Source organism: Thamnophis sirtalis, unplaced genomic scaffold (assembly GCF_051295495.1).
Source record: "Thamnophis sirtalis isolate CommonGarterSnake01/CBP01778 unplaced genomic scaffold, rThaSir2_p1.2 scaffold_3, whole genome shotgun sequence".
NCBI classification, from domain to species: domain Eukaryota; kingdom Metazoa; phylum Chordata; class Lepidosauria; order Squamata; family Natricidae; genus Thamnophis; species Thamnophis sirtalis.
In genome coordinates this window covers 20,681,637-20,707,816 of record NW_028261383.1, presented here as the reverse complement: position 1 = coordinate 20,707,816, position 26,180 = coordinate 20,681,637, and the positions used below count along the sequence as shown (strand labels likewise).

Genomic DNA, 26,180 nt, shown 5'->3' with positions numbered 1-26,180 from the left:
AAAATTAGAACCAATGACTACAAGCAGCCCTCAACCTATGACTATAATTAAGCCTTGAGTTACGATAAGTTACTGCGGTTGTTAATCAGGTCACCACGTGATCAGACCAGATCTCATGACGTTTCTTGTGGCGGTTGTTAAGCAAATGCCACAGTTGTTAAGCAAATACTACTTAAATACCGTATTTTTTGGAGTATAAGCCACATCCCCCCCCCAAAAAAGAGGGTGAAAATATAGGTGCATCTTATACACCGAATGCAGCATTTTTGGCCTCCTGAAGCCCCGCCCCCTTTGCAAAAATAGAAGTGCAGAGGTTTGGGAGGCCTGCAAAGTGCTCCTGGGAGCTGGGGGGGGGGGGGACAAAAATGAGCAAAAACTGGCAGTTTTTTGTTCATTTTCCGTCCCAACCTCCAGGAGCACTCTACAAGCCTCCCAAAGCCTATGCATGCTCTGTTTTTTTGCAAAAAAATCAGGCCCATTTTTGCGAAAAACGGGCTGTTTTTTGCTCGTCTTTGCCCTCCGCCCCCAGCCATTTTGCAGGCCTCTTAAACTCACTGCATGCCCTGTTATTCACAAAAAAAACAAGGCATACAGAGGCTTTGGGAGGCCTGCATAGTGCAAAAACGTTTTTAAAAAATTTACCTCTTCAAAATTTTAGTGCATCTTATACTCCGGTGAGTCTTATAACTCCAAAAAATATGGTAATAATATTTGTGTGTGTGTGTGTGTGTGTGTGAATCACTGTGATGGTGTGAATGCTGGTTGTTAAAGCAGACACACCAGTCATAAATGTGAATATAATTATAAATGCAGTTTTGGTGAAAACCAGAAGTGGCAGTTTTCGGCAAAACCATCATTAAACACAGTCACATGACAACGGGACACAGCAAATCGCTGTATATCTGTCCTTGTTGCCTAAACCCCAAAGTATGGTCATGTGAGCATGGTAGGGTACAAATTTCTGATCATCTTCAGGTAGGCTGTAGCATCAAACAGTCACTATGGCCGTGACCATCGGGACTTTTTTCCGACTGACGTACAAACAGCCCCCATAAATGTCTTCTGACACAGGAATATTTTCTCTTTTTAAGGGGCAGAAAGTCTTAACGTTCAGGAGATGGGTGGGTGAAGGTTGAGGTCAACATTTGCCTCCGAGATCTAGTTCAACTGTTTTATTTTCACATTCTGTGCATTTCTCTGCGTTTTGCCCCGAGAGGTTTTTCAAAGGGGCAATAAGGTTAGGCCTCCTGATGATGTCTCGCCCACACTCCAGGCACTGCCTTGGTCGAACCCTGGTATGGACGCTCTGATGAACCATAAGGTGAGAGCTGTTGTTGAAAGTTTTTCTGCAGAGCGAGCATTGAAATGTCTTCTCTTTCAACCGCATTTGTGCATGTCTAAGATCCAAACCTAGGGATGGTCTCCGGATGCACTCAGGACATTTCGACACCTTTTCTGCCTGGTCCCTGCACTGTCTGAAACCTTTCCCGCATTCTAAGCACCTTGCAACATCTTCTCCCACGTGGACTTTCTGATGTCGCGAAAGGACTGAGCTGGAGATGAAACTTTTCCCACAGTCCGAGCACACATGGGACCTCTGCCCTGTGTGGTTTTTCACATGCCTCAGAAGGTTGCACCTCCTGTCAAACGTTCTCCCGCAATCAGAACACGAGTAGGATTTTTCTCCTGTGTGAATCCTCTTATGCAACAAGAGGTGTGAACTCCACCGGAAACTTTTATCGCAATGGGAGCAACGGTATGGCTTCTCTCCCATGTGAATCCTCTCGTGGGATTTGAGATTCGGGGAGTTCCGGACGTTTTTCCCACACACTAAGCGCATGTGTGGCTGTTCTCCAGTGTGGATTCTCTCGTGAGCTATCAGACTCTGTCTCTGGCTAAAGCTTTTCCCGCAATGGGAACATTTATGTGGCTTCTCTCCTGTGTGGACTTTCTGATGCGCAGTGAGTTGCAAACTGTTCATAAAGGTTTTCCCACAGGCTGAACACTCGAACTGCTTCCGTTTGTGAGTCCGCATGTGTGCCATGAGCTCAGAGCTGAGTTCAAAGATTTTCCCGCAGGCAAAACAGACCAACAAATCTTCCACGAGATGAGTCTTCTCGTGTTCCACCAGCTCCGATTTCTGACCAAAACCTTTTCCGCAGTGGGAGCATTCAGTGGTGTGAATTCTCTCATGCTGCCGGCATTGCGAACTCCAGACGAAACACTTCCCACAGTACAAACACGTATATGGTTTCTCACCCGTGTGGGTTCTCTGGTGCGCTTTGAGACTTGACCCATTTTTGAAGGTTTTGCCACAGGCAGAACATTTGTAAGATTTCTTGCTTTCTGTATGGGTTCTCTGGTGTTTTAAAAGATCAGATTTCTGACTACAACTTTTCCCACAGTCAGAACACACATGGGGCCTCTCCTCCACAAAGATCCTCTTGTGACCGTGATAGCCAAAAATGCACCCACAATGAGGACATTTGTGGGGCCTCTGGCCCGTATGGGTCCTCTCACTTTCTCCACAGTGGGAACATTTGTACAGTTTCTCGCCAACGTGAGTTCTCTCGTGGCTCACCAGATGTGAACTGTTTCTGAAGATCTGGCCACAATGCCAACATCGGAACGGCTTCTCTTCTGCATCAGGGCTTTCAGTTCTCACAACCTTCAAGCTTTGATTCATGCTTTCCTCACTCCCGTTATCATTCATCTCCTCCTCCTCTTGGACAGCAGGGTCACTGAGCCCTGAACCAACACTTGGGGGCGGAACTAACGGACCCACTCCCTTCTCAACATCACTTCCATTCTGCTTCGTTGCCGTGTCGCGGTTTCCATCGGTCTCTTCGAAGGCCAGCAAATCAGTTTTGATGGCAGCTTTCAAGAACTTCCTCAGAGGCTTCCTTTTCTCAGAATTCTTCAACTTTGGTTCACCACCTTCATTCAGCCACCCAATGCCTCCTAAAAGGAAGGAAGGAAAGTGGACAGTAACTGGAAAGTACTGTGTTAACCTGCTGCCTTGTTCAACCACCGTTTAAATACCGTATTTTTCGGAGTATAAGACGCACCAAGATTTTGAAGAGGCAAATTTTTTAAAAAAGTTTTTGCACTCTGCTGACGTCACAAAAACGGCCCATTTTTCGTGAAAACAGGCCTGCTTTTTGTCAAAAAAAGGGGCATGCATAGTCTTTAGGAGGCTTGTAGAGTTCTACTGGGGGCTGGGGTGGAGGAAACAAGCAAAAAATGGCCCGTTCTTGGCTCATTTTTGCCCTCCCCAGCCCCCAGGAGCACTCCGGAAGCATCTTAAAGGCTATGCACGGCCATTTTTGCAAAGGGGGCAGGGTTTCGGGAGGCCAAAAATGCTGTATTCAGTGTATAAGACGCACCCAGATTTTCACCCTCTTTTTTGAGGGAAAAAGGTGCATCTTATACTCCAGAAAATACAGTAGCACGTCTCCTTTTATAATTTAGTATCTTCACAAAACAGGTAACCTAACCTATCATCTTAACCACCCATCTCTCTGATAGACAGGCTGTATTTTTCCTGCTATTCTGGGGTGCCATCATAGGATGCAACCTTTCGACCCCAATTATGGTAGGAAGAGCGGACACTATAGACTTTAGTCAGTTGCTAAAATATTCATGGTTGTGCAGAAAAGGCTTGAGGGGTTGATAACTGGATTGAAGTACTGGGATGGAAGGTTTAAGTGTCCACTATGGCAAGAGTCTCTAACCTTGGCAACTTTCAGACTTGTGGACTTCAACTCCCAGAATTCCTCAGTAGCATTGCTGGCTGAGGAATTCTGGGATTTGAGGTCCACATGTCATAAAGTTGCCAAGGTTGGAGACCCCAGCCCTTTGGGATGAAAATAACTGCATTTCTATTGCTCACTTTCAAGCTGATTTATAATGGAGGCATCTCCCTATTGTCCATGAATGAAAATCCAGAAGATAAACAGAATGAACAATATATTATTGGTAGTAATTTAATTATTGTATTGGTATTTATGTGGATATGTACTGAGCTTAGGGATATTTTAGAATTAAACTGTTTATTGGGATCTTTGATGATTTATTAAAGGTAAAGGTTCCCCTCGCACATATGTGCTAATCATTCCCGACTCTAGGAGGTGATGTTCATTTCCATTTCAAAGCCGAAGAGCCAGCACTGTCCAAAGAGATCTCCATGGTCATGCGGCTAGCATGACTAAACGCTGAAGGCACACAGAATGCTGTTACCTTCTCACCAAAGGAGATCCCTATTTTTGTGCTTGCATTTTTTACATGCTTTAGAATTGCTAGGTTGGCAGAAGCTGGGACAATGACAGGGGCTCACTCTGTTACGCCGCACTAGGGATTCGAACTGCCAAACTGCCGGTCTTTCTGATTGACAAGCTCAGCATCTTAGCCACTGAGCCATGTGTCCCTTAGATGGCTTATTATGTTACACCAAAGATGTTTGAATTGTTGCCACGAGTCAGCTTAGATTTGAAGGCAGACAAGTTTAACAAATAAATTTATAAATGTATTGCATACGTAGCAAGTATTGGCTCTTTGTTCTGCCTTTCTTGCAATTCAGGAAAGAGCCTGAATTATATATCTCAAGCAGCCAGGAAGAGTTATTTATTTATTATTCAATTTATGTGCGCCCCAATTCTCAGGAACTTACTATGGTTTTTCATGCCGTCATGTTTTGGTTTAACCAGTCCAAAATCTTCATCCTTTGGTGGTTCTGATGGTAGCTGGCTTGACTTGGGGGCTTTTTCGATGTCTTCTTCTTCTGATATCTCAATCACCTGGAAAAGTGGGGAATTCAGAGTTCCAAGTGAATTCATGATGAAATTAAAATGTGCAACTAAGGAGTTGTTTGTTTATTTATTTGTATCCCACGATTATTATTTTTAGAGAATAACTCAAGGCGGTCAACATATCCAACATACCTTCCTCCTCCTGTTGCCTCCCCAACAACAACCCTGTGAGGTAGGTGGGGCTAAGAGAGAGTGACTGGCTCAAAATCACTCAGCTGGGTTTCCTAGCTAAGGTGGAACTAGAACTCCTGGTTTCTAGCCTTGTGATTTAATCAGTAAACCATTATTTATTAATTAGATAAAGGTGAAGGTTCCCCTCGCACATATGTGTTAGTCGTTCCTGACTCTAGGAGACGGTGTTCATCTCCATTTCAAAGCCGAAGAGCCAGCGCTGTCCAAAGACGTCTCCGTGGTTATGTGGCCGGCATGACTAAACACCAAAGGCACATGGAACGCTGTTACTTTCCCACCAAAGGAGATCCCTATTTTTCTACTTGCGTTTTTTTCCCATGCTTTCGAATTGCTAGGTTGGCAGAAGCCGGGACAAGTAACAGGAGCTCACTTTGTTACACGGCGCTAGGGATTCGAACTGCCAATCTTTCTGATTGACAAGCTCAGCGTCTTAGCCACTGAGCCACGGCATCCCTAAAGTATGGTGCCGTACATTAGGCAAACCCCAGATAAATGGTTTGTCCAGTAACCATTGTGCCCCTGAGGTTTGACTGTGGTTTAGCCTGATGCATAGACTTCATTTTAAAAAAAAAATTAAGTTGCCTTTGAGTTTTGAATGGCTTCTGACTCCTACTGGTGTTCGAAGAGCCCTGAACACTCTTTACAACAAGCATGACTGAAACCCCCTTTTCATCTTTTTCTTTGTTATCTCTGCCATATTCTTTGTTTTCTTGTCTCAACACTTTTAACAATTTCCACCATCCCCCCAGGTGAGGTTCTACTGTGTTGCAGGCCTGGCTTGCTCCATCTGATCCTCTGCTCCTGACATTGTTGATGCAACAGGCTAAGACCGCAGCTCATATCGCTAGCTGATCGCTGGCGGTGGGTCCAGGCAGCTATGCAGGAAAGTGCCCATGGGCGCTGGGAATTTTGCACTCCAGATCCGGATTTCTGAGTGCATACAAGTTTCTTATGCCCTGGGCATAAGTCTAATAGGGATTTGAACTGCCAAACTGCTGACCTTTCTGATTGAGAAGCTCAGCATCTTAGCCACTGAGCCACCGTATCTGTCAGCCTTTGTTTCGCTACTTGCTTTCAGCTGCCATTGAAACGGGGGACGGGGGACGGGGAGGCATGGTATTTGGGAAGGGAAGTTCTAAGTACAGGAGAGATTTTTTTTTTTTAATTTTAAATTTGTATGTTGCCCTTCTCCGGGAGGACTCAGGGCGGCGAACAATTCAAGGGGGGAAAAAAAGGGGAACATAAAAGACAAAATACAAATAATAAAAGTAGACAACAGTCGCACAACCATACATGTCGAGAGGGGAGGGAACTCATCACCCCCAGGCCTGCCGGCAAAGCCAGGTTTTGACGGCTTTTCGGAAGGCCTGGAGAGAGGTGAGGGTCCGAATCCCTGCGGGGAGTTCATTCCAGAGGGCCGGAGCTGCCACAGAGAAGGCCCTCCCCCGGGTAATAGCCAGGTGGCATTGGCTGGTAGATGGCACCCGGAGGAGGCCAACCCTGTGAGATCTAATGGGTCTGTGGGAGGTAATTGGCAGCAGGCGGTCTCTCAAGTACCCAGATCCAATACCATGAAGGGCTTTATAAGTTACGACTAGCACCTTGAAGCGTATCCGGAGACTGATCGGTAACCAGTGCAGCTCGCGGAGGATAGGTGTAACGTGGGTGTACCGAGGTGTGAAAAGAGAGTTTTGGTCTCACTTTCTACTGCATTGGGCCTGCCAAGGCCAACTGTCCTGAATACCAACCTGATAATGCTTTTTGAAGATGGAACTCACATGACCCGAGGGATTTACAGATTGGACTATGGGATGGGGTTACCAGGGGGAGGGGGTTGGGTCACATATTGATATCTATGATTCCGTGTGCTTTTGCCTCAGACCTTGCTTTGCTTAGCTGCTACCTTTTCATAACCAGTAAAAGTACTCTTAATTCTGCAAAATGGAGTTAAGTGGTTTCTTTCTTGGTTGCTGAGGGAGGCTGGCTTGACAGTATTCCGATTGTGTGGTTATCAACATCAAAATATCAACTTTCCAAGCTGGAAATACACTCACCTGCTCTTCCCATGTCTGGGTCTCCGCTCTCTTCAAGAGGAACTCCTCTGCTAAGGACACTGCATGGACACAGGTTTCTGGGCCATTTCTCCTGAGCCAGTTTTGTATATCCAAAGGCAAGGCAGACAGAAACTGCTCCAAGATCACCAAGTCCAAGATCTGCTCCTTGGTGTGTTTCTCTGGTTTCAACCACTCACGACAAAGTTCTTGAAGCTGCTGGCAAAAATCTTGAGGTCCCTTGGCCTCTTTGTAGCCCAGGGCCCGAAAACGACGGCATCTTGCCTCTGCCCTGATGGCTTCTTCAGCCAGTTCTCTAATCTTCTCCTTCCCACCATGGCCAACGTCCAGAAGGGTGTCCCAATCCTCTTGAGTTGTCCCAAGGCAACGAGCCTCAATTTGGGAAATACACATTTCTTTCAACCATTTGCTGGCATCCATCCCTCCTTGGGAGGACATCCCAGGTAATTTTGGACCACTCCAGAGCTTTGGCTCAAGGCACTGTGGAACTTCACTTCTTCCCTGAGGATCCTCCAGTGTCTTCAGAAACTCCTGCAACTGGGCATCCCAATTCTTTGATGGATTTTCCTCTAGCTCTGCTTTCACATTACGCCCTGGTTCTACCTTGCTTTTTCCAATGTTTAGAAAATGTGTTCTTCCTTCTCCTGGCTTGGGGTCAATGGAGTCCCGTCCTTCCATTTTTATTTCAGGATCCATATTGTGATGTAGCAGAGACTGGGACACCTCTGCCTCTTGCACAGTAGACATTTTCTCCTTCAAAGGCTGACCTGTTCTATTGCTGCCTTTATTAGCAACATTCCTGAAAGGCTACTGCGGCATTATGCAACAGATTTGACGCATTCAATGAAACTTATTCACCGATCAAAGAATCAGCATCTTCCACAAGTGCTTTCCACGGAGAAGGAAAAGTACTAAGACAGAAAATAAGAGGGAAAAGACATTGGAACCAAAGCTCTGTTTTTCTGTGAACCTTTTTACAAAGGCATTGTTTACTATGGTAGTAAGCCAAAAAGGAGGTGGGGAGTATTGAGTTTATTATAAGGAACTGTTCTGATCACCCTCGTTCCACACCAAAGCACACTTCGAGCCAAAGATAAGTTACGGCATTTAATTAACAGACAGAAAGGTCCTTGGCAGCAAACCAGCACAGACAAGCTTGGACAGCAATAAACACAGATAAGGCTTGGCAGCAATCCAGCCTGCCAAGCTCATAACAATGTTCTCCGACATTCATTCCTGCGTTGACTTCTGCAAGAGGGCCGTGTGCACAAGTAGTCTTTTTATAGTCTGGAGAGGAGCCTAATGACCACCAGCTGAGTGCAATTACCTCCTGTAACTGTGCAACTGTTCCTGACGCCTATTAGCTCTTTGGTGCCGTGCATCCAGGAACAACTCACTACTGGCTTCCCACTGGTCCAAGGCTCAGGTGCCTCCAGGTGGCCAACCAGCCTCTCTGATCCCTGTTCAGAGTTGAAACCCTGTCCAGGGTCCTCCACATCCTCCAGAGCTGACTCATAGGGCCCCTCGCTGTCGGAGTCTGGTGGCAGCTCCAACGGCTCCTGCTGGGCCACAACAAGGAACCAAACTTCTCATTCATACAACAATAATCCGAGCAGACACAAGCTCATTTTACTCTTCAATTTTTATGAATTACCCAAGTATGGCGCTTAAAGCATTGTTAAGAGATCCTACACACCCACTTCATGGTCTCTTTCTGTTGCTCCCTTCTGAGGAACAACAGAAGGTTTCAAAATATTTATAGAAGGACTACTAGATTCTGAGCCAGCTTTGTTCCTTATGCCATCCATCTTATAAATTCTCAAGATTCACCACCACCACCATGTATATGTATGCATTCGAACTAGACTGTGGTTTCTCTGTGTCATATATGTGTGTGTATATGCATAATGACAATCCTTTGAGAGCTGAAATGCAATGAAATTTCATTTGAATGTATGCTGATTAGTGTACATTTAAAGTTCTATTCTGTTGTTCTGTTCTATTCTATTCTTTCTCATCAATCATAATGTTGGAAGAAATGTACATCTGGGTTCAGTTCCAAGTGGGGGAAAAGACACTGGAAACATGGAGGCTGCTTGGAAAGGTGGTTTAATGGTGAACAGGATCACATGGCTTGGAGCTCCTGGGTGAAATGGGAAGAGATACTGAGAGTCCCTGGGTTTTATGCCCTATCTATAGCAGTAGCAATAGCAATAGCAGTTAGACTTATATACCGCTTCATAGGGCTTTCAGCCCTCTCTAAGCGGTTTACAGAGTCAGCATATTGCCCCCAACAACAATCCGGGTCCTCATTTTACCCACCTCGGAAGGATGGAAGGCTGAGTCAACCTTGAGCTGGTGAGATTTGAACAGCCGAACTGCAGAACTGCAGTCAGCTGAAGTAGCCTGCAGTGCTGCATTTAACCACTGCACCACCTCGGCTCTATCTGGGCTTTGAACTTCCTGGAGCATAGGAAGAGTATCCTGATTGGTTGCCATCAGAGGTCATAGCTAGTTTAGTAGGTTATCTGTGTGCTAAGTTTGGTTGAAACCTGGTGGGTGGTGCAATGAAGGGCAATGACATGGAGTAGATCTTTGTTATGTAGAATAGACTGGCACAGGCATTAATGGCCAATTAACAAAGGGGTGTATGTGTGAGTTTCTGCCTCTCTTGAGTTTCTACTTCTCTTTTCAGGGGAAATATTCTGCCCTTTTAATATTTCCAACAATATTTTCCTAAGAGAGTGGTAGGTGCTAACTTCCTACAATAGTGGTAGGATAGTCATTCCTGACCTAAGATACATTGTCACCTAGCAGACGGTAAGAATTATTGGACTGATTCACATGTAACACTAAATCTTCAGGGAGCATTCCTACTTCCTACTAAGCAATCAAACCACATAAAACGGTTTAGGGACAGCACAAAACCCAAACAACCACCTGCAAAATCTAAGTGCAATTCAATTGCAACCCATAGGCGCGGATTACATGAAACCACAGGAAGCTTCACATGTTTAATTTTGTGCAGGTCTTAATTTTGCACCTTCCCATTCATTTGCGTCTGATGCGTGTGACAACGATCGTCCATTGCAGCGTACACGTGTCTCCCATCAAGACTATCCAGTTGTGAGGACATTGTACAATGCTGGGATTGCTAATGGTGCACCACACCCCTCAAGGGACAAAAGTGCAACGTTTAAAACAAGACACGCACAATCCAAAGAATTGCACTAGCTGACATAAGAAGAAATAGGATCCAACACACAGACACACAGACACACAGACACACAGACACACACACACGTGTCAAACGCGGCTGAAATGCAAAGGGAACAAAAAAAAATGGCAGTTCAGACAGAAAATTCTCCCTCTCATCTCCGCCCATAAAGATCTAGAAAGAAAACATTAAATCCGTGGCCCTTTCAGGATGCAAAGAAATCTAAGTAAAGCATCTCCTCTCACTCTCCGGGGTTGCTTATAGGAGATCGCAATAAAAAGGCCTTTAAAAACATTATCTGGCACACCGCCGTAGCCTTTCCTCCCCGCGGCTTTTTAAAAGGACCATTTTTTTTTTTTTTTGCATTGCGCTCCTTAAAAAGTTTGCAAATTCACTAATCTCTCCCTGCTTACAAAATACTTACACAATCATTCCCAGGCCAGTACAGACAGAATAGAACTTTCCTTTGGGCACAGGGCTTGTGCCTCTCTAGGCTTTACAATTCTATCGTATTAACCCTTCCCAGCAATGTTCCTTAGTTGTGGGCATATACCAGGGTAATAAGGCTAGAGCAATGCAGGTAGTCCTCGATTTACGATCACTATTTAGCCCTGTTGGAAGAAATGTCCTTCTGGGTTCGGCTCCAAGTGAGGAAAAAGACACTGGAGACAGAAGGCTGCTTGGAAAGATGGTTTATTGGTGGACAGGACCACATGGCTTGAGCCCTGAACAGAAAAGGTGATCACATTCTCCAATGTTGGTGGAGAAAAAGAGAACGACAGAAGAGAAACTGAGTCTCTGGTTTTATGCCCTCTCTGGCCTTTGATCTTGAGCTTGCATTCTGATTGGTTGTCAGACTCCCATGGGGCCATGCAGGGGCAACTCTCTAGGCTGCGTTTTGAATCCAGATTTGGTTGAGTGCTCAGATGCCATGTGGGGAGTTGGGCAAAGGGACAATATTATCATGCCTTAATCCCATTACTATTAAGCTGAAGGGGATAACTCTTTATTATGTAAAGGGACTGGCTTGGCCTTCTTAACGGCTCATTGACAAAGTGGGTGGGGGGCAGGAAGATACAGGGAGCTATTCTCTCTTTATAAAACATGTTTCTTCCTTTTCGCATCCAGAGAAATATTCTGCCTTTTCAATATTTCCTAGGATATTTCATTTTTCTGGGAGAGGGCTGGGTGATAACTTCCTACAGCCCAAAACACTTGTTACTGAGTGAAACATTTGTTCCGTGGATTTTTGCCCCATGTTACGACTTTTTGTGCCACAGCTGTTAAGTGAATCACCACAGTTGTTAAGTTAGCAACATGATTGTTAAGTGAATCTGTCTTCCCCATTGTCAGAATATCACAAATAGCAATAGCAATAGCAATAGCAGTAGACTTATATACCGCTTCATAGGCCTTTCAGGCCTCTCTAAGCAGTTTACAGAGAGTCAGCATATTGCCCCCAACAATCTGGGTCCTCATTTCACCCACCTCGGAAGGATGGAAGGCTGAGTCAACCCTGAGCCGGTGAGATTTGAACCGCTGACCTGCTGATCTAGCAGTAGCCTGCAGTGCTGCATTTAACCACTGCGCCACCTTGGCTCTTACAAAATATTCACATACATATGAACCAGTTGACAAGCGGCTGAATTTTGTTTACATGACCCTGAGGATGCTTCTAAGGCTGTAAGTGTAAGAAAAGGTCATAATTCACTTTTTTCAGTGTCATTTTAACTTTAAAGTGTCACTAAGTGAACTGTTGTAAGTTGAGGACTACCTGTACAGATAGTACAGGTAGCCCTCGATCTGCGACCACAATTGATCCCAAAATTTCTGTTGCTAAGCAAGACAGCTGTTCGGTGAGTTTTACCCCATGCATGACCTTTCTTGCCACAGTTGTTAAGTGAATCCTTGCAGTTGTTCAGTTGGTAACATGGTCGTTAAGTGGATCTGGCTTCTCCATGGACTCTGCTTGTCGGAAGGTTGCAAAAGGGGATCAAATGACCCCAGGGCTCTGCAACCGTCATCAATACGAACAGTTACTAAGCGTCCAAATTTTGATCATGAGAGCAGGAGGATGCTGTAACAATCATAGCTGTGGAAAAGTCGTACCACTTTTTTCAGTGCTGTTGAGCCTTTGCACGGTCACTAAATGAATGGTCGTAAGTCGAGGACTACCTGTCTTCATTTCATTGACAGTTCATTTAGGGACTCTTCAACGTTAACAGCAGCCCTGAACAAAAAGTAAGTTACGACCATTTTTCACACTTATGACTGTTGCAGCATTCCCACGGTCGCGTGATTGACATTCAGATGCTTGACAACTGACTCACACTTATGACGGTTGCGGTGTCCCGGAGTCATGTGATCCCTTTTTGGGGACCTTCTGACAAGCAAAACCAACGGGGAAACCGGAGTCACTTAACAACCGTATTACTGATTTTTACAACTGCAGTGAATTCGCTTAACAAATGTGGCAAGAAAAGCTGTAAAACGGGGCAAAACTCACTTCCATATCCACTTCATACCCAATTCCAGCCTTTGTTCTTTATATGTTTTAGTCTCCAGTCCCCCAATCATCTTTGTTGCTCTTCTCTGCACTCTTTCTAGAGTCTCCACATCTTTTTTTACATCGTGGCGAGCAAATGATGGCACTAAAACTATCCCTCTTAAAGCAATATTTCCCCCACCCCCCCCGAGCTTGGCAACTTTAAGCTGTATGGACTTCAACTCCCAGAAGTCCCCGCTCAGCGTGGTCTAGAAACACTTCCGCTAGCCGCTTTCAGTCCGAGCGCGACTCCGTGGCAATAAAAGAGTTAAAGTCACGGAGTTGACACTCCTAGAGGGGCCTCATAGATGGCCGACGAAAACTCCTTCCTGTTTGCCGCCGAGCCCGCGTCTCGCTTCCCGAAGAAGAAAGAGCAGGTAAAAGTAAGCGGGGCGGCGGATTGTGGGGAAACGGCTACACGTGTCACGGCCGTTGTAGTCGGTCTGCGAGAGATCTGGGCTAGGAAAATAAGAGTCGGAGGGTTTGGCCTCTCTTTGCCGACCGTCCAAGTGGAAGGCCGGTTCTGAGCAAGACAATCATTATTATTTTCCCACCGATTCTACCCATTAGATACAGGCAAACATTTTTAATCTCCAGTTTGGGGTTTTCCACCTGCCGGGTGTGACAAACTCCTCTTTTGGGTATGGTAAATAAATAAATAAGTCCTTAATGCATAACTTTTATTACAAATTATGTTATAAATTAATTATAAATTATAATAGATAGACAGACAGACGTTTATATGTTATATGCATACTTATGCTTCTTTTGTTTACTTACTTGACAAACCAAAATACATGAATAAAATAATAATAATAATTCAGAGATCTGGAAAGAGAACGTTTCTTTTTTGTTTTTCCCAGATCTCTCTTCCATAAAAAGCCCCTTTTTTATGCAAGGACATAACGGGGTGAAAATTAGCATTTAAAAAAAATATATATCAAAGAGGCCAGGAGTGTCAAACTCCCGTCATCACCTGACGGACTTTTCCCCCCTTCGCTAAACTGGGTGTGGTTCACATGTGACGCATCCAGCCTGCCACTAGTTTGATACTCCTGTATTAGGCCAATGTTTCTCAGGCATGTTGGCTGCAGAATCCTGGGAATTGTAGTTCACAAGCCTTAAAGTTGAGGTTGAGAAACACTGTTATCAGATACAGCAAAGATGTGCTTTCTTATGTTCATTACACAAAGAGATCATCTTAATTTCCTATCTGAAAGGTGTTAAGGAAACCCCCGCCTTTTTTTTCCCTCCAACCAATATTCATTACTTTAGAGTTTGGAGGATGTAATAAAAGAGAATGGGGCGTTGGTTTTTACCTGATACACCCCTTCTCGAGGCAGGTGGAGACAGCGGTCATGCATGGGTTAACTCAGTCAGTAACCAATAGAACTGAGTCTACCAAAGTAATGTCATCGCCTTGGGGGACTGTCCTCCCGCTTTTGTGACGAAGGAGATAAGTAGACTGAAGGTCTGAAGGCTTCTCCATCTATGGTTGGGCGCTGGATCTGGTCAACCATAACTAGGGCTTACGTGGCGAGCCACCTCTCATCTCCATCCAACATCAGGGCTCATTCTGCACGCAGTGCGGCTACATCAGCAGCGTGGACAAGGCAGGCCTCTGTGGAAGAGATCTGCAAGTTGGCCACTTGGGCGACCCCCAATTCCTTTATCCGCCATTATAAGATGGACAGATACGCGTCGGTGTTTCCAGCATTCGGACGGAGGGTGCTTCAACAAGTTCTTCCCTCTTCAAGCTCCTAGCCCAGTCTCAATCCCACCTGGGGAAACGCCCAGCTTTGGTACGTCCCATGCATGACCGCTGTCTCCACCAACGTTGGAGAATGGGGTGTTGGTTCTTACCTGATACGGCCTTCTCGAGGCAGGTGTCATCCCCACCTTTGGTTCCTGGCGTAGTAGTGGAGGGAGTTCTGGAGCTAGGTTAGAGTTTTGGAGGATTGAAAGCAGTCGACTAACGCACAGCAGTCTACTTGTCTCCGTCACAAAAGCGGGAGGACACTCCCCCGAGGCCATGACATTACTTTGGTAGACTCAGTTCTATTGGTTACTGACTGAATTAACCCATGCATGACCGCTGTCTCCTCCTGCCTTGAGAAGGGTATCAGGTAAGAACTAACGCCCCATTCTTTTTTATTACATCCTCCAAACTCTAAAATAATGAATATTGGTTGGGAAAAGGAAAAAGAGGGGAGTTTCCTTAACACCTTTCAGATAGGAAATTGATGATCTCTTCGTGTAATGAACATAAGAGAACACATCTTTGCTGTATCTGATAACAGTCTTTCTCAACCTCAACTTTAAGGCTTGTGGACTACAATTCCCAGGATTCCGCAGCCAACATGCCTGAGAAACATTTGCCTATTACAGGTGTGTCAAACTAGTGGCAGGCTGGATGCGTCACATGTGAACCACGCCCAGTTTAGCGAAGGGGAAAAAGTCATGATACGTCAGGTGATGACACCGTGATGATGGGAGTTTGACACCCCTGGCCTAATAGAATGTTCCATTACAGCTGTCAATCAAGCATCACTCCAGTTCAATGTTCCTAGTTGTTAATGTTAGGTTCCTAAAATTCTCCAGCTGCCTGCTCTAGGTTCTGAAACACTGAAGTATAGGTAGTCCTCGACTTACAACATGTTTGCTTAGTGACCGAAATTACAACAGCGCTGAAAAAAAAGTGACTTATGACCATTTTTCACATTTATGACGGTTGCAGCACTCCCATGGTCACATGATTTACGTTTGGATGAATCACAACTGATTCACATTTGTGACGTTTGCAGTGGTTATAGTGCAGTACTGCAGGCCACTTCAGCTGACTGTTATCTGCAGTTCAGCGGTTCTAATCTCACCGGCTCAAGGTTGACTCAGCCTTCCATCCTTCCGAGGTGGGTGAAATGAGGACCCAGACTGTGGGGGCAATATGCTGACTCTGTAAACCGCTTAGAGAGGGCTGAAAGCCCTATGAAGCGGTATATAAGTCTTAAAAAAAAAAAAGTGTCCTGGGGTCATATGATCACTTTTTATGACCTCCTGACAAGCAAAGTCAATGAAGCCGAATCTTAACAACCCCGTTACTAATTTAGTAATTGCAGTGATTCACTTAACAAATGTGGCAAGAAAAGTTGTAATATTAGGCAAGACTCACTTAACAAATTTCTCACTTAACAACATAAATTCTGGGCTCAATTGTGGTCATAAGTTGCGGACTACCTGTATACAATATAATGAAGGTAAATCTCTGAACTCAATTTTCACTCTCAAGCCCCCAATCCTGCCAATTCCAAGTACATAGGTAAAGGTTCCTCTTGCACATATGTGCTAGTCGTTCCCGACTCTAGAGGGCGGTGCTCATCTCCATTTCAAAGCCAAAGAGTCAGTACTGTCAGAAGAAATCTCCATGGTCATGTGGCTGGCATGACTAAATACCGAAGGCCCACGGAACGCTGTTACCTTCCCACCAAAGGTGGTCCCTATTTTTCTACTTGCATTATTTACATCCTTTAGAACTGCTAGGTTGGAAGAAGCTGGAACAAGTAACGGGAGCGCTCACTCTGTTATGAGGCCCTAGGGATTCAAACCACTCCTCATAAGAAATCCCCAGAAGGTTTGGAGAGTAGAGTTACTTCCAATTCTTGAATAATTACGGTATATCAATACTCTTTGTATTTTTATGTATTTACTTGCAAATGTTGGAATATTTTTAGTCCAATCATTTTCTGTTTTTCAGTGCAGGTAGCAAGAGGAAATTCTGTTATCTCAAAGACGGCAGTTAGAAATTTTTGAATGCTTGGCTGCTTTCCTTCCAAATAGTTTTGTTGAATGATTCTTTTAGGCTGTTGATACTGGACAGACCTAAAAAGACTTCTGCAGTGGTCCTCAAGGACTGACGCTGAAAAGGAGAAAGGCAAAATAAAACAAAGCTAGCTTCTGCGGAAGAAATGGCCCTCACACACAAAACAGAGGCAACCAAGGGTCTCCTAAAAGAAAATGTAGACCCGGAAATAAAAATGGAAGCACAGTGTTCCTCAGGCCTTCAATCTGGAGAAGGAAGGAAAAGAGAAGATTTCCCAGAAACCGGGAAGATTAAGCAGGAGTTTATCTACCAAGTGAAAAAAGAGCCAGAGGAAGGGCCATCTGGAAATTGGGATGCCCAGTTGCAGGAGTTCCTGAAGACACTGCAGGCTCCTGATGCCGGCAGAGACAGCCCTTCACTGGCCTGGGGTGATCCTAAAACCACCCAGGTGCTCTCTCAGAGGATGAGGGATGCCAGCAACTGCCCCAGAGTACTTTGGATGACTCAGGCCCAGCCACCCCTGGCCGTTGAAGCCCAGGGGGACTATGAGAGTTCTCAGGAAGCCGCACCGGGCGGGAGGGGGCAGAAGGGGGCCGGGAGTGGGCCTGGGGCCAGGCTGGAGAAACAGCGCCAGCAGTTCCGGGAGCTTTGTTACCAAGAGGCCGAAGGGCCTCGCAAACTCTGCAAGCATCTCCAAGAACTTTGCCACGAGTGGCTGAAGCCGGAGAAGCACACCAAGGACCAGATCTTGGATTTGGTGACGTTGGAGCAGTTCTTGGCCATCCTGCCTTCGAATATGCAGAGCTGGCTGAGAGAAAACGCTCCGAGGACCTGCGCCCAGGCCGTGTCGCTGGCAGAAGACTTCCTCGTCAGGCAGCAGGTCAAAGGATGGAGCAAGCAGGTGAGTCGCTCCGGATAAGGCTGACCTTGAAAGACGGTTGAAGGGTCGTGGAACAAAATCTCCTGTGTGAATGACGTGCCCTGCAGTCTAATCTTAACCCTTTGATCCTGGAAGTACAGTACACAAAATATATTTTTTTGGGGGGGGGGCTTTTTCTGGGTGTATCTGCCAGGGATTTCCACTGCCTATTGTTTTAAAGTTGATCGTATCAGTCTGATATGATTTTGAATTAGAGGTTTGATTCAGACATTGCATTAAGCTCCAATTCATGGAATATGTTCTGACCGAGGCTTCCCAAGAGCATGACGCAGACTCTTTGTCCCGACAAAAAAATCCTTGTATTAATTTACTGTGAATTCTGCTCATTCACATCCAGCAAAGTTGTTCAAGGGAGGATTTACGGTCACAGACCTTATCTAGATTGGAGAGCTGACAGGCCGATATCTGCAAAACTTGGCAAAGAGTCTTGGGAGAGTCACAAACCAATTAAGCGAACTAATTGTCTCCTGCAAACTCCACTCCCCTTTCACTCCTGTTTTATTTCCTCTGGGAGGGGCCATTCATCGTCCACCTGTGGCCTTACTCCCAAGTCGCCCCCTGTTCTTCAGCTGTTCCCTTTGTCTGGCAACTCTGTGCATGTGCACATTGGGAACAGGCTCCAGCTGTTCGTCTGCCTCACTGATGTCTGACTCTGAAGGCAGCTGATAACTGTCAGACAGCTCTGCCCCCCCCCCCCCCCCCATGGAGGCTGTGCCTCCAACACAGCCCTCATCAGAGCCTTCCCCAGACTCCAGGACTGGCCCATCTTCCTCCCCAATCTCCTCACTGTCTGAATCTGCTGCCAGCTCCGCTGGCTGCTGGCGAGCCACAACAGAATAAGAGTGCAAACCAGGGTAAAATAAAATGAAATAAGTGATCTCATACCTGTGAAGAACCAGCTCCATGTTGAAACTCCTGCTGTGTTGTCTCCCTGGAAGAAGCTGCAAACTGCCTATCCCCCCCCCCCTCAAGTTTTGTTTTTAATCTTTCAGCCAGTATTTCTCAACTTTGGCAACTGATGAGAAGTGGACTACAATTCCCAGTATTCTCCAGACACCCTGCTGGCTAGAGATTTGGGGAATTGAAGTCCAGACAACTTGAAACACGGTTGAGCAGCCCTGCTTCAAACTCCAGTAGGCTGAAATAACATTGCAATTGTATGTTGTATGTTGATTTTATTTATATGCCGCCCTTTTCCCCCCGAAGGGGATTGTAAGTCCAGGAATGAGTTTATCCGCCTCCTGTCCCGTTGTCTCAACATCTGTTTCCCCTTTGCTGCTCCAGATGATGGGGATGACAGAGGAGGAATCTGAAAAGCCCCCCAAAGGAAACCAAGCTCTGTCGGAGATGGTGAAGGCACGGCTTTTTAAGGAAGCCAAGCAAGAAGCTGGAGGGGAGGAAAGCTCACTGGGTAAGTCACTTTGAGTGCCCGACAGATCAAATATTAGGGGCTTCTTTGGACTCTTCTGCATGGCTGTTTTAAGCTGCTTGTCTCCCGTAGCTGATGCCTGCTGGCAATGACACCTTCAGCATTATCTAGTGCAGGGGACCCAAACCAGAAACCGGGCAACATAAACAAGAAATAGCGAGTAGAGTAGACTAGAGTAGAGTTGAGTTGAGTTGAAGTCTTTATTGGCCAAGTATAGTTGAGTTGAGTTGAATTCTTTATTGGAGGTATTTGTCTTAGACTTACTGTACTTACCACTTACCAGTGCTTTTACAGCCCTTTCTAAGCGGTTTGCAGAGTCAGCATATTGCCCCCCCCCCAAACAATCTGGGTCCTCATTTTCCCGACTTTGGAAGGATGGAAGGCTGAGTCAACCTTAAGTCTGGTGAGACTCAAATTACTAAACCGCTAGCAGTCAGCAGAAGCAACTGGCAGTACTGCACTCTAACCACTCTGCCACCACGAAACCCTGTCTGCGGGATGAAGGCACCGTGAGAGACCACCTCCCCTTAGTGCGTGGAAAAACCTGTCTCCATGGAACTGGTCCCTGGTGCCCCAAAAGTTGGGGGGGGGCACTGCTCTAGGGCAGGGCTGTCAAACTCGGTTTCATTGAGGGCCACATCAGGGTTGTGTTTGACCTTGGGGGACTGGGGTAGGTGTGGCCAGGTGGGCATGGCCAGCTTGGTGTCACATCTGTCAGGGGTGCCTGTGGTGGCCCGACCGCTCTGCCAGCGAAAATGGTTTCCTGAGCTCCTGTTCTCGCACGTGACCCTCCCGAGCTTCATTTTCACTGGCAGAGAGTTGCAGGAGGCTATGGCAGCCGAGAAAGGAGCTCGGGAGCCCATTTTCACTCGTAGAAGCACTGCGGGCTGTTTCCAGGGTGACCCCACGGCCCAGACCTAAGTACTCCATGGGCCGGATCCAGACTCCGGGGCCTTGCGTTTGACACCCCTGATCTAGAACATAGTTTCTCAACTTTGGCCAACTTTAAGTTGGGTTATGTCATGGGTTCTCCCCTGAAACTTTTTAGTGTTGCCACCCCCCTAAAGAGAATGTTAAATGGAGAAAGTAAGAGTGGGTATCCTACAAAAAAAGGATTGTTGTGGTGGCATTATCAAAAAAAGTAGGAATCCTCACAGGAGAACCTGTTATATTATTTCCCAAAAATATCCCCAATTGGAAAAATAAGCATGAATCATGAAGGATTGTGCTCTTTTTGTAATGCAAGGCTTTTTAACCTTAAATATACAGTATGTTTCGGAGTATAAGACGCACCAAGATTTTGAAGAGGCAAATTAAAAAAAATTTTTTTATTTTGCACTCTGCTGACCTCCCAAAAACGGCCCATTTTTTTGTCAAAAAAAAAAAAAAGGGGCATGCATAGCCTTTAGGAGGCTTGTAGAGTGCTCCTGGGGGCTGGGGGTGGGGGCAAAAACGAGCAAAAAATGGCCCGTTTTCTCCTCGTTTTGGCGTTCCCCAGTCCCCAGGAGCACTCTGGAAGCCTCCTAAAGGCTATGCACTGCCATTTTTGCAAAGGGGGCGGGGTTTCGGAAGACCAAAAATGCTGTATTGAGTATATAAGACGCACCCAGATTTTCACCCTCTTTTTGAGGGGAAATAGGTGTGCCTTATACTCCGAAAAATACTCTCTCAGTACCAGCTAGTCTCCTTTTTTCTTGCCTCCCCCTACAGTCGATGGTTGGCCTGAGCCACAGAGGACATCGCTGGGAACGGCTAGAGAGAATTACTTCCTGTCTCCCAATGGGACTCAACATGGAGCAGAGCAGCAGGAGAGAAACAAAAGCGAGGCAGGGACAGAGGAGGTGGAGGGCTCACAAGGGTTTTTCCAAGCGGCTCCTGAATCCCCCTTCCTCAACACCAAGGGGAAGTACGACGCGGGGGGCCTCAGCCAAAGCTCCCACCTCGATGCGTGCGAGAACCCTGACCCGGAGGAGAAACGTTACAAGTGTTGGCATTGCAGCCAGACCTTTGGCAGCAGCTCGGATCTCTTGACGCACGAGAGGACCCACGTGGACGAGAAACTCTACATCTGCTCCCACTGCGGAGAGAAGAAGAGAATCCGCCCAGGGCAGTACTCCCGCATCTGCTCCCACTGCGGGAATAATTTCGGCTGGATCCCCAAAGAGAAGCTGGGCGCTGACCTAGACAAATGCTTCATGTGTTCGGAGTGCGGGAAATGCTACATTCGGCAGACGGACTGCCTCAAGCACCAGAAAACCCACAGCGGAGAGAAGCTGTTCATTTGCACAGTCTGCGGGAAAAAATTCATCTCGTACACCTCCCTCAAAATGCACCAGATGGTCCATCGTGGGCAAGACACTCACCAGTGTTTGCGATGTGGGAAATCCTTCATGTCCCGGTCACACCTGTTGCTGCACGAACTGGTCCACAAGAACAGCTCGCACTGCGGGAAAAGCTTCAGCCGGAAAGCAGAACTAGGGGAACATGAGAAAACTCACACAGCCACCGAGTAGCCATTCACCTTCCTTGAACTAATAGGAAGAACATTTTCTTGAACCTCAGGCGACAAAGCCCACTTTGAAGGGATGGAGAGACACTTGAACTTTTGAAAGCCTTAGATGTGGTCATTAATGAGCTCCCAAATTTTATTACCCAGGTATTTTTAAAAGAAAAATATGGCAAAATTAAGAAAACTTTTACTTAGAAAGTCATGGTAAAAGGGCTGTGGGGGATTCCAAGTCGGAGTGTTTCTAAGAGTAGGAACACAGCAGTTCTCTGTAATTGCGTAAAGCTGTTTTTGTCTTCCTAGGATCCGGTGCCAGCTGGGAGGCAACTGTCTTGTTGCAGGAAAAGGCATGGCTGCTTTGTAGACAGATGCCACGTTGGCACTCCAAATTTGTTTTTCAAGCGATCAAATCCGAAATTAAACCGCATGGTCCACCTAAACTTGATTGTAATTAAATTTAAAGACAAATAAGTCAAACAGAGCATTTTCATGCTCCCGGTGCTACTTTTTAGATATCACACAAGCAGCACTCCAAGCTTTTTCTCCTTAGGAGAAAAAAAAATGCATAGATGAATTTTTGTTACAGAATCATAGGGACCTTGGAGGTCTTTTAGCTCAACCCCCTGCCCAGTGATGATTTCATATAAAAAGAAACAACGCCTTTTTGATGTAGCTGTAAACTCTTAAGTTGGTTTGTGAACCACATTTAAAATGCAAAACTACTTAATTTTTTTTAAAAAGTAGGATTTACATGTTCGAAATGTTTGCAGAAAGGGACATATATTAGTAAAAGAAAGTTCTTTGGCCTCTGATGGCACAGCGTATGGTAGTAACATCTTGATTTATTTGCCCAGAAATGTTTTGTGGAAAAATGAGATGACAGACAGGAGCTGATGCTACAGGTCTCATAGAACTAGATGCTGCACCTTGACATTGTATTTTTAGAAAGGAAAAAAAAAGTCCAGCAATGCAGCAGGAAGGGGGCATTGTGGGCAGGCTGAAATGGGAGAAGCCTTCCCCAGCCCAGATCCAGATGTTTTGAAACCACAATACCCAGAATTCCTAGCAAGGATGTTCCTTGGCCAATTGTTAGACAATTCTGGGAGTTTCCAAGGCAGTGAGAAGTTTTTCTTTCTTTCTTTCTTTCTTTCTTTCTTTCTTTCTTTCTTTCTTTCTTTCTTTCTTTCTTTCCTTTCTTTCCTTTCTTTCTTTCCTTTCTTTCTTTCTTTCTTTCTTTCCTTTCGTTCTTTCTTTCTTCCTTTCTTTTCTCTCCCTCTTTTCCTCATTCCCACTTTAAAAATTTTTAATTTCTTTACATTTTACATTTCTGAATTGCCAAGTTCCTTTAAAGAGGGGCATCAAAATATAAACCAGTATATAACAGTGAAAATGTTAAGTTAAAATCTTTCTCTCTTCCTTCCTTTTTCCTCCTCCTCTTTCCTTCTTTCCTCTTTTTGTTTTTAATTTATTTACATTTTGCATTTCTGAACTGCCCAGTTTTCTCAAAGAGGAGCATTAAAATATAAAACAGTATATAAGAATTAAAATGTTAAAGTTAAAATGTTAAAAAGTTAAAAGTTAAAAAGTTAAAATCTCTCTCTCTCTCTCTCTCCATCCATATCTATCTATCTATCTATCTATCTATCTATCTATCTATCTATCTATCTCATCTTTTCTTCCTTTCTATCTTTCTCCCTCCCTCCATCCTTCTCTCCCTTTCTCTCCCCACACCAACCTTCTTAGCACTTAAACCAGATTTATTTCTTTGTCAGTGTGTTTTAAGATTAAATTGCTATGTCCCCCTTTTAAGCCATTCTTTCTTTCATCACAGTTTTTTTCTTAGAGGACATTCTGCTGAATATAATGGGAGTATCTGATCTAAACATTCTCAAAAAGTGGGGTCACATACATAGTAAGAAACTGGGATAAAGGATGGCCTTGCCTATCACTAGGAACAACCCCAGGCCCTAATGATAAACGCTTGTAAGCTTAGCAACCTGCTGGTTTAGAAATGCAATGCATTCAGAGGATGTACTAGGAAGCGTGAGTCTGAAATAATACTCCATATATTGCGTTGCATCGGATTGTTGCAGTAGGATTGTTAATGCACTATTCTTCTGTAAAGGCTATTAGCAAATAGCATATTGATCAGCCTAATGTGCCCCTATATATAATTGGCAAGCAACAGGAAAAGAGGAAGGGGACTTTTTAATTGGAAGATCACAAATGCAGCTGTACCGAGAGAGATTCTTTCTTAATCTCTTTTCTGATGTTGTCAGATTGACGATCACTATTCAAAGTGTAAGATGGAATGGAACTTACACTGACCTGGCAGTAAATAACCCTAATTTTCCATGGTTGAATTCTTTTTCTAATTTTCAACAATAAAATAAAATATATTTGCATTGCAGCTTCATATCTTGTGTGTTTTTCTATGATCTAGCTGTTGCCAGACGGTGCCAGGCTTACAAAACCCAGAATTCCCAGCTCCTGTGGCACTTACTACCGAGGGAAGAAAGACTGAATAAGTACCATTGTTTAGATTTACAGGGAATAACAATTGACAATTATCGTGCTAAGCATTAATCTCCAGATTGTAGTAAGTGAATAGGAGACAACTACAAGTAGTCCAAGATTTACAACCACAATTGGGATTAGAATGTTAGTCTCTATGTGCTTTTTAAGCAAGCAATAACTGAAACTCTCCATACACGTTTGCCCAAATGCTGCAATTCTCGTAAGTGTGAAGACTGTCATAAGTCACTTTTTTCACTTCCGTGATAACTTCAAATGGTCACTAAATGGGGATTACTTCTGTAGTCTACTCTTGCTTTAAGTGTCAGGGTTCCACATAGCATCCAAAATTAAATCAGAGTCCAAGGCAAAGTATTCCTCAGTGTTCCAATTTATTAAGAGAGCCATGTTGGCACATCTGGGAAAACCCAAATCTGAAAGCTTCCCGGTTTTCCCCACTGCATTGGAAGTTCAAGATCTTGCCCCCACACCCACAAGTCCATCACATGGTCCAATCTCCCACTGCCCTGCTGGCAGCTTCCACCCACCCAGTTCCGGTCAGGTGCAGAGGTCCAGAGAGGAAGGATGACCTTGGCTTTCTACAATCCCTCTTAGTGCTGGTTGTCCTTTTCCACATTTTTAGAGTCAGGTTCTCGTCCAGAGGGCTGGGTCTTCACATAAACCTGGGCCTTATTTAACAAAATGAAATTCAATGGGGAGAAACGTGAGGTTTTCCATTTAGGCAAGAAAAACCAAATGCACAAGTGCAGAATAGTTGGTACCTGACTCAATAGTAGTAACTGCAAGAGAGGTCTTGCAGTCCTAGTGGACAAATACTTAGATCAGGGGTGTCAAACTCAATTTCATTAAGGGCTGCATCAGGGTTGTGTTTGACCTTGGGCGATGGATGTCGCCAGGGTGGGCATGGCCAGCTTGACGTCGCTCATGTCGGGGGCGCCTATGATGGCCTGAGTGCTCTACCAGTGAAAACAGAGTTCAGGAGGCTGAGACGGCCTCCTGCATTCCTCTGCTAGTGAAAATGGTGCTCGGGAGGGCCGCACACTCCATTTTCGCTGGCAGAGGGTTGCAGAAGGCCATCACAGCCTCCCGAGCTCCGTTGTCACTGGCAGATTGCTTGAGCCAGTCCTTGGCTGTTTCCAGGGTGGCCCTGCGGGCCACATTTAAGCACCCCGCAGACCAGATCTGCCCCCTGGGCCTTGAGTTTGACACTCCTGACTTAAATAGAACTGAGGTGGCGCAACGGTTAGAATGCATTACCGCAGGCTGCTCCTGCGGACTGCTGCCTTCCTGCAATTTGGCAGATCGAATCTCACCAGGCTCAAGCTTGACTCAGCCTTCCATCCGTCCGAGGTCAGTAAAGTGAGGACCCAGATTGTTGAGGGGGCAATAGGCTAACTCTGTAAACTGCTTAGAGAAAAGCACTGTGAAGTGATATACACGTCTAAGTGCTAGCGGTGTGAGCCAGCGGTGTGCAGCAGCTGCCAAAAAAGCCAACACAGTCCTAGTCTGAATTAAGAGAAGGATAGAATCAAGATCACGTGAAGTTTTAATACTTTGGTAAGACCACACTTGGAATATTGCATCCAGTTTCGGTTGCTACGATGTAAAAAAGCTGTGTCAAACCCGATCCCATTGGGCCATATCGTAAGGAATTGGGATTGTTTCTGCCCTTATGGAGCCAAGATGGGTGTAGCCTGCCTGGGCCAGAAACGGCTCACAGGCAGCATGTTTCACACCCCTGCTTTAAAAAGTGCAGTGAAAAGCAAAATAATTAATTAATTAGGGGACTGGAGGCTAAAATATATAAAGAATGGTTGCTGGAATTGGTACTGTCTAATGTAATGAAAAGAAGGACTAGGGGTGATACGATAGCTGTTGTGACTCAGCAGAAGTTTGCTGTGAGTTGAGTCGGGATGCAAGATTAACAATGCAGCTGGGGCTCGTTAGTGTTGTCTTCTGGTGATAAAAGGACGGACGGTGCCACGCCCTGGTTGCAGGAGTCAACGTTCATCATTCATCGGTCGTGGTTTGTTTGTGAGAGACACTTGGAGAAGTGATTTGCTTCCTGTAACCCTGATTCAAGGAGACACTTGGAGAAGTGAATTGCTTTGTAAGAGTT

The 26,180-nt window shown here is 45.4% G+C and overlaps 2 protein-coding genes across 3 annotated transcripts; one reads left to right on the top strand and one right to left on the bottom strand.

Annotated features, from left to right (window-relative positions):
* Positions 1–654: 654 nt before the first annotated feature.
* On the bottom strand, positions 655–10,806 carry LOC106549999 (uncharacterized). The gene is made up of 4 exons (XM_087711390.1): positions 10,714–10,806; positions 7,055–7,983; positions 4,670–4,796; positions 655–2,961 (listed from the first exon to the last, which is right to left on the bottom strand). Exons 2-4 carry the CDS (start codon positions 7,817–7,819, stop codon positions 1,139–1,141), a joined length of 2,715 nt encoding a protein of 904 aa, XP_087567516.1. The 5' UTR covers positions 7,820–7,983; positions 10,714–10,806; the 3' UTR covers positions 655–1,138.
* Positions 10,807–13,137: 2,331 nt separating this feature from the next.
* On the top strand, positions 13,138–22,748 carry LOC106549997 (uncharacterized). Of its 2 annotated transcripts, none has more exons than XM_014067770.2 (4): positions 13,138–13,211; positions 16,586–17,552; positions 18,876–19,002; positions 20,731–22,748. In XM_014067770.2, exons 2-4 carry the CDS (start codon positions 16,797–16,799, stop codon positions 21,531–21,533), a joined length of 1,686 nt encoding a protein of 561 aa, XP_013923245.2. In that variant the 5' UTR covers positions 13,138–13,211; positions 16,586–16,796; the 3' UTR covers positions 21,534–22,748. The 2 variants fall into 2 exon arrangements, with proteins under 2 accessions (XP_013923245.2, XP_013923244.2); XM_014067769.2 differs by having other exon boundaries at positions 13,161–13,211; positions 16,591–17,552.
* The last annotated feature ends 3,432 nt before the right edge of the window (positions 22,749–26,180 follow it).

Bases quoted from the DNA above. Each gene is read 5' to 3' on its own strand.
- LOC106549999 (XM_087711390.1), bottom strand. From the start codon at position 7,819: ATGTCTACTGTGCAAGAGGCAGAGGTGTCCCAGTCTCTGCTACATCAC. The intron at 4,797-7,054 runs GTGAGTGTATTT...CCACTTTTCCAG, and splicing joins CCCAGACATGGGAAGAGCAG to GTGATTGAGATATCAGAAGA. The intron at 2,962-4,669 runs GTAAGTTCCTGA...CCTTCCTTTTAG, and splicing joins TGACGGCATGAAAAACCATA to GAGGCATTGGGTGGCTGAAT.
- LOC106549997 (XM_014067770.2), top strand. From the start codon at position 16,797: ATGGCCCTCACACACAAAACAGAGGCAACCAAGGGTCTCCTAAAAGAA. The intron at 17,553-18,875 runs GTGAGTCGCTCC...TTGCTGCTCCAG, and splicing joins TCAAAGGATGGAGCAAGCAG to ATGATGGGGATGACAGAGGA. The intron at 19,003-20,730 runs GTAAGTCACTTT...CTCCCCCTACAG, and splicing joins AGGGGAGGAAAGCTCACTGG to TCGATGGTTGGCCTGAGCCA.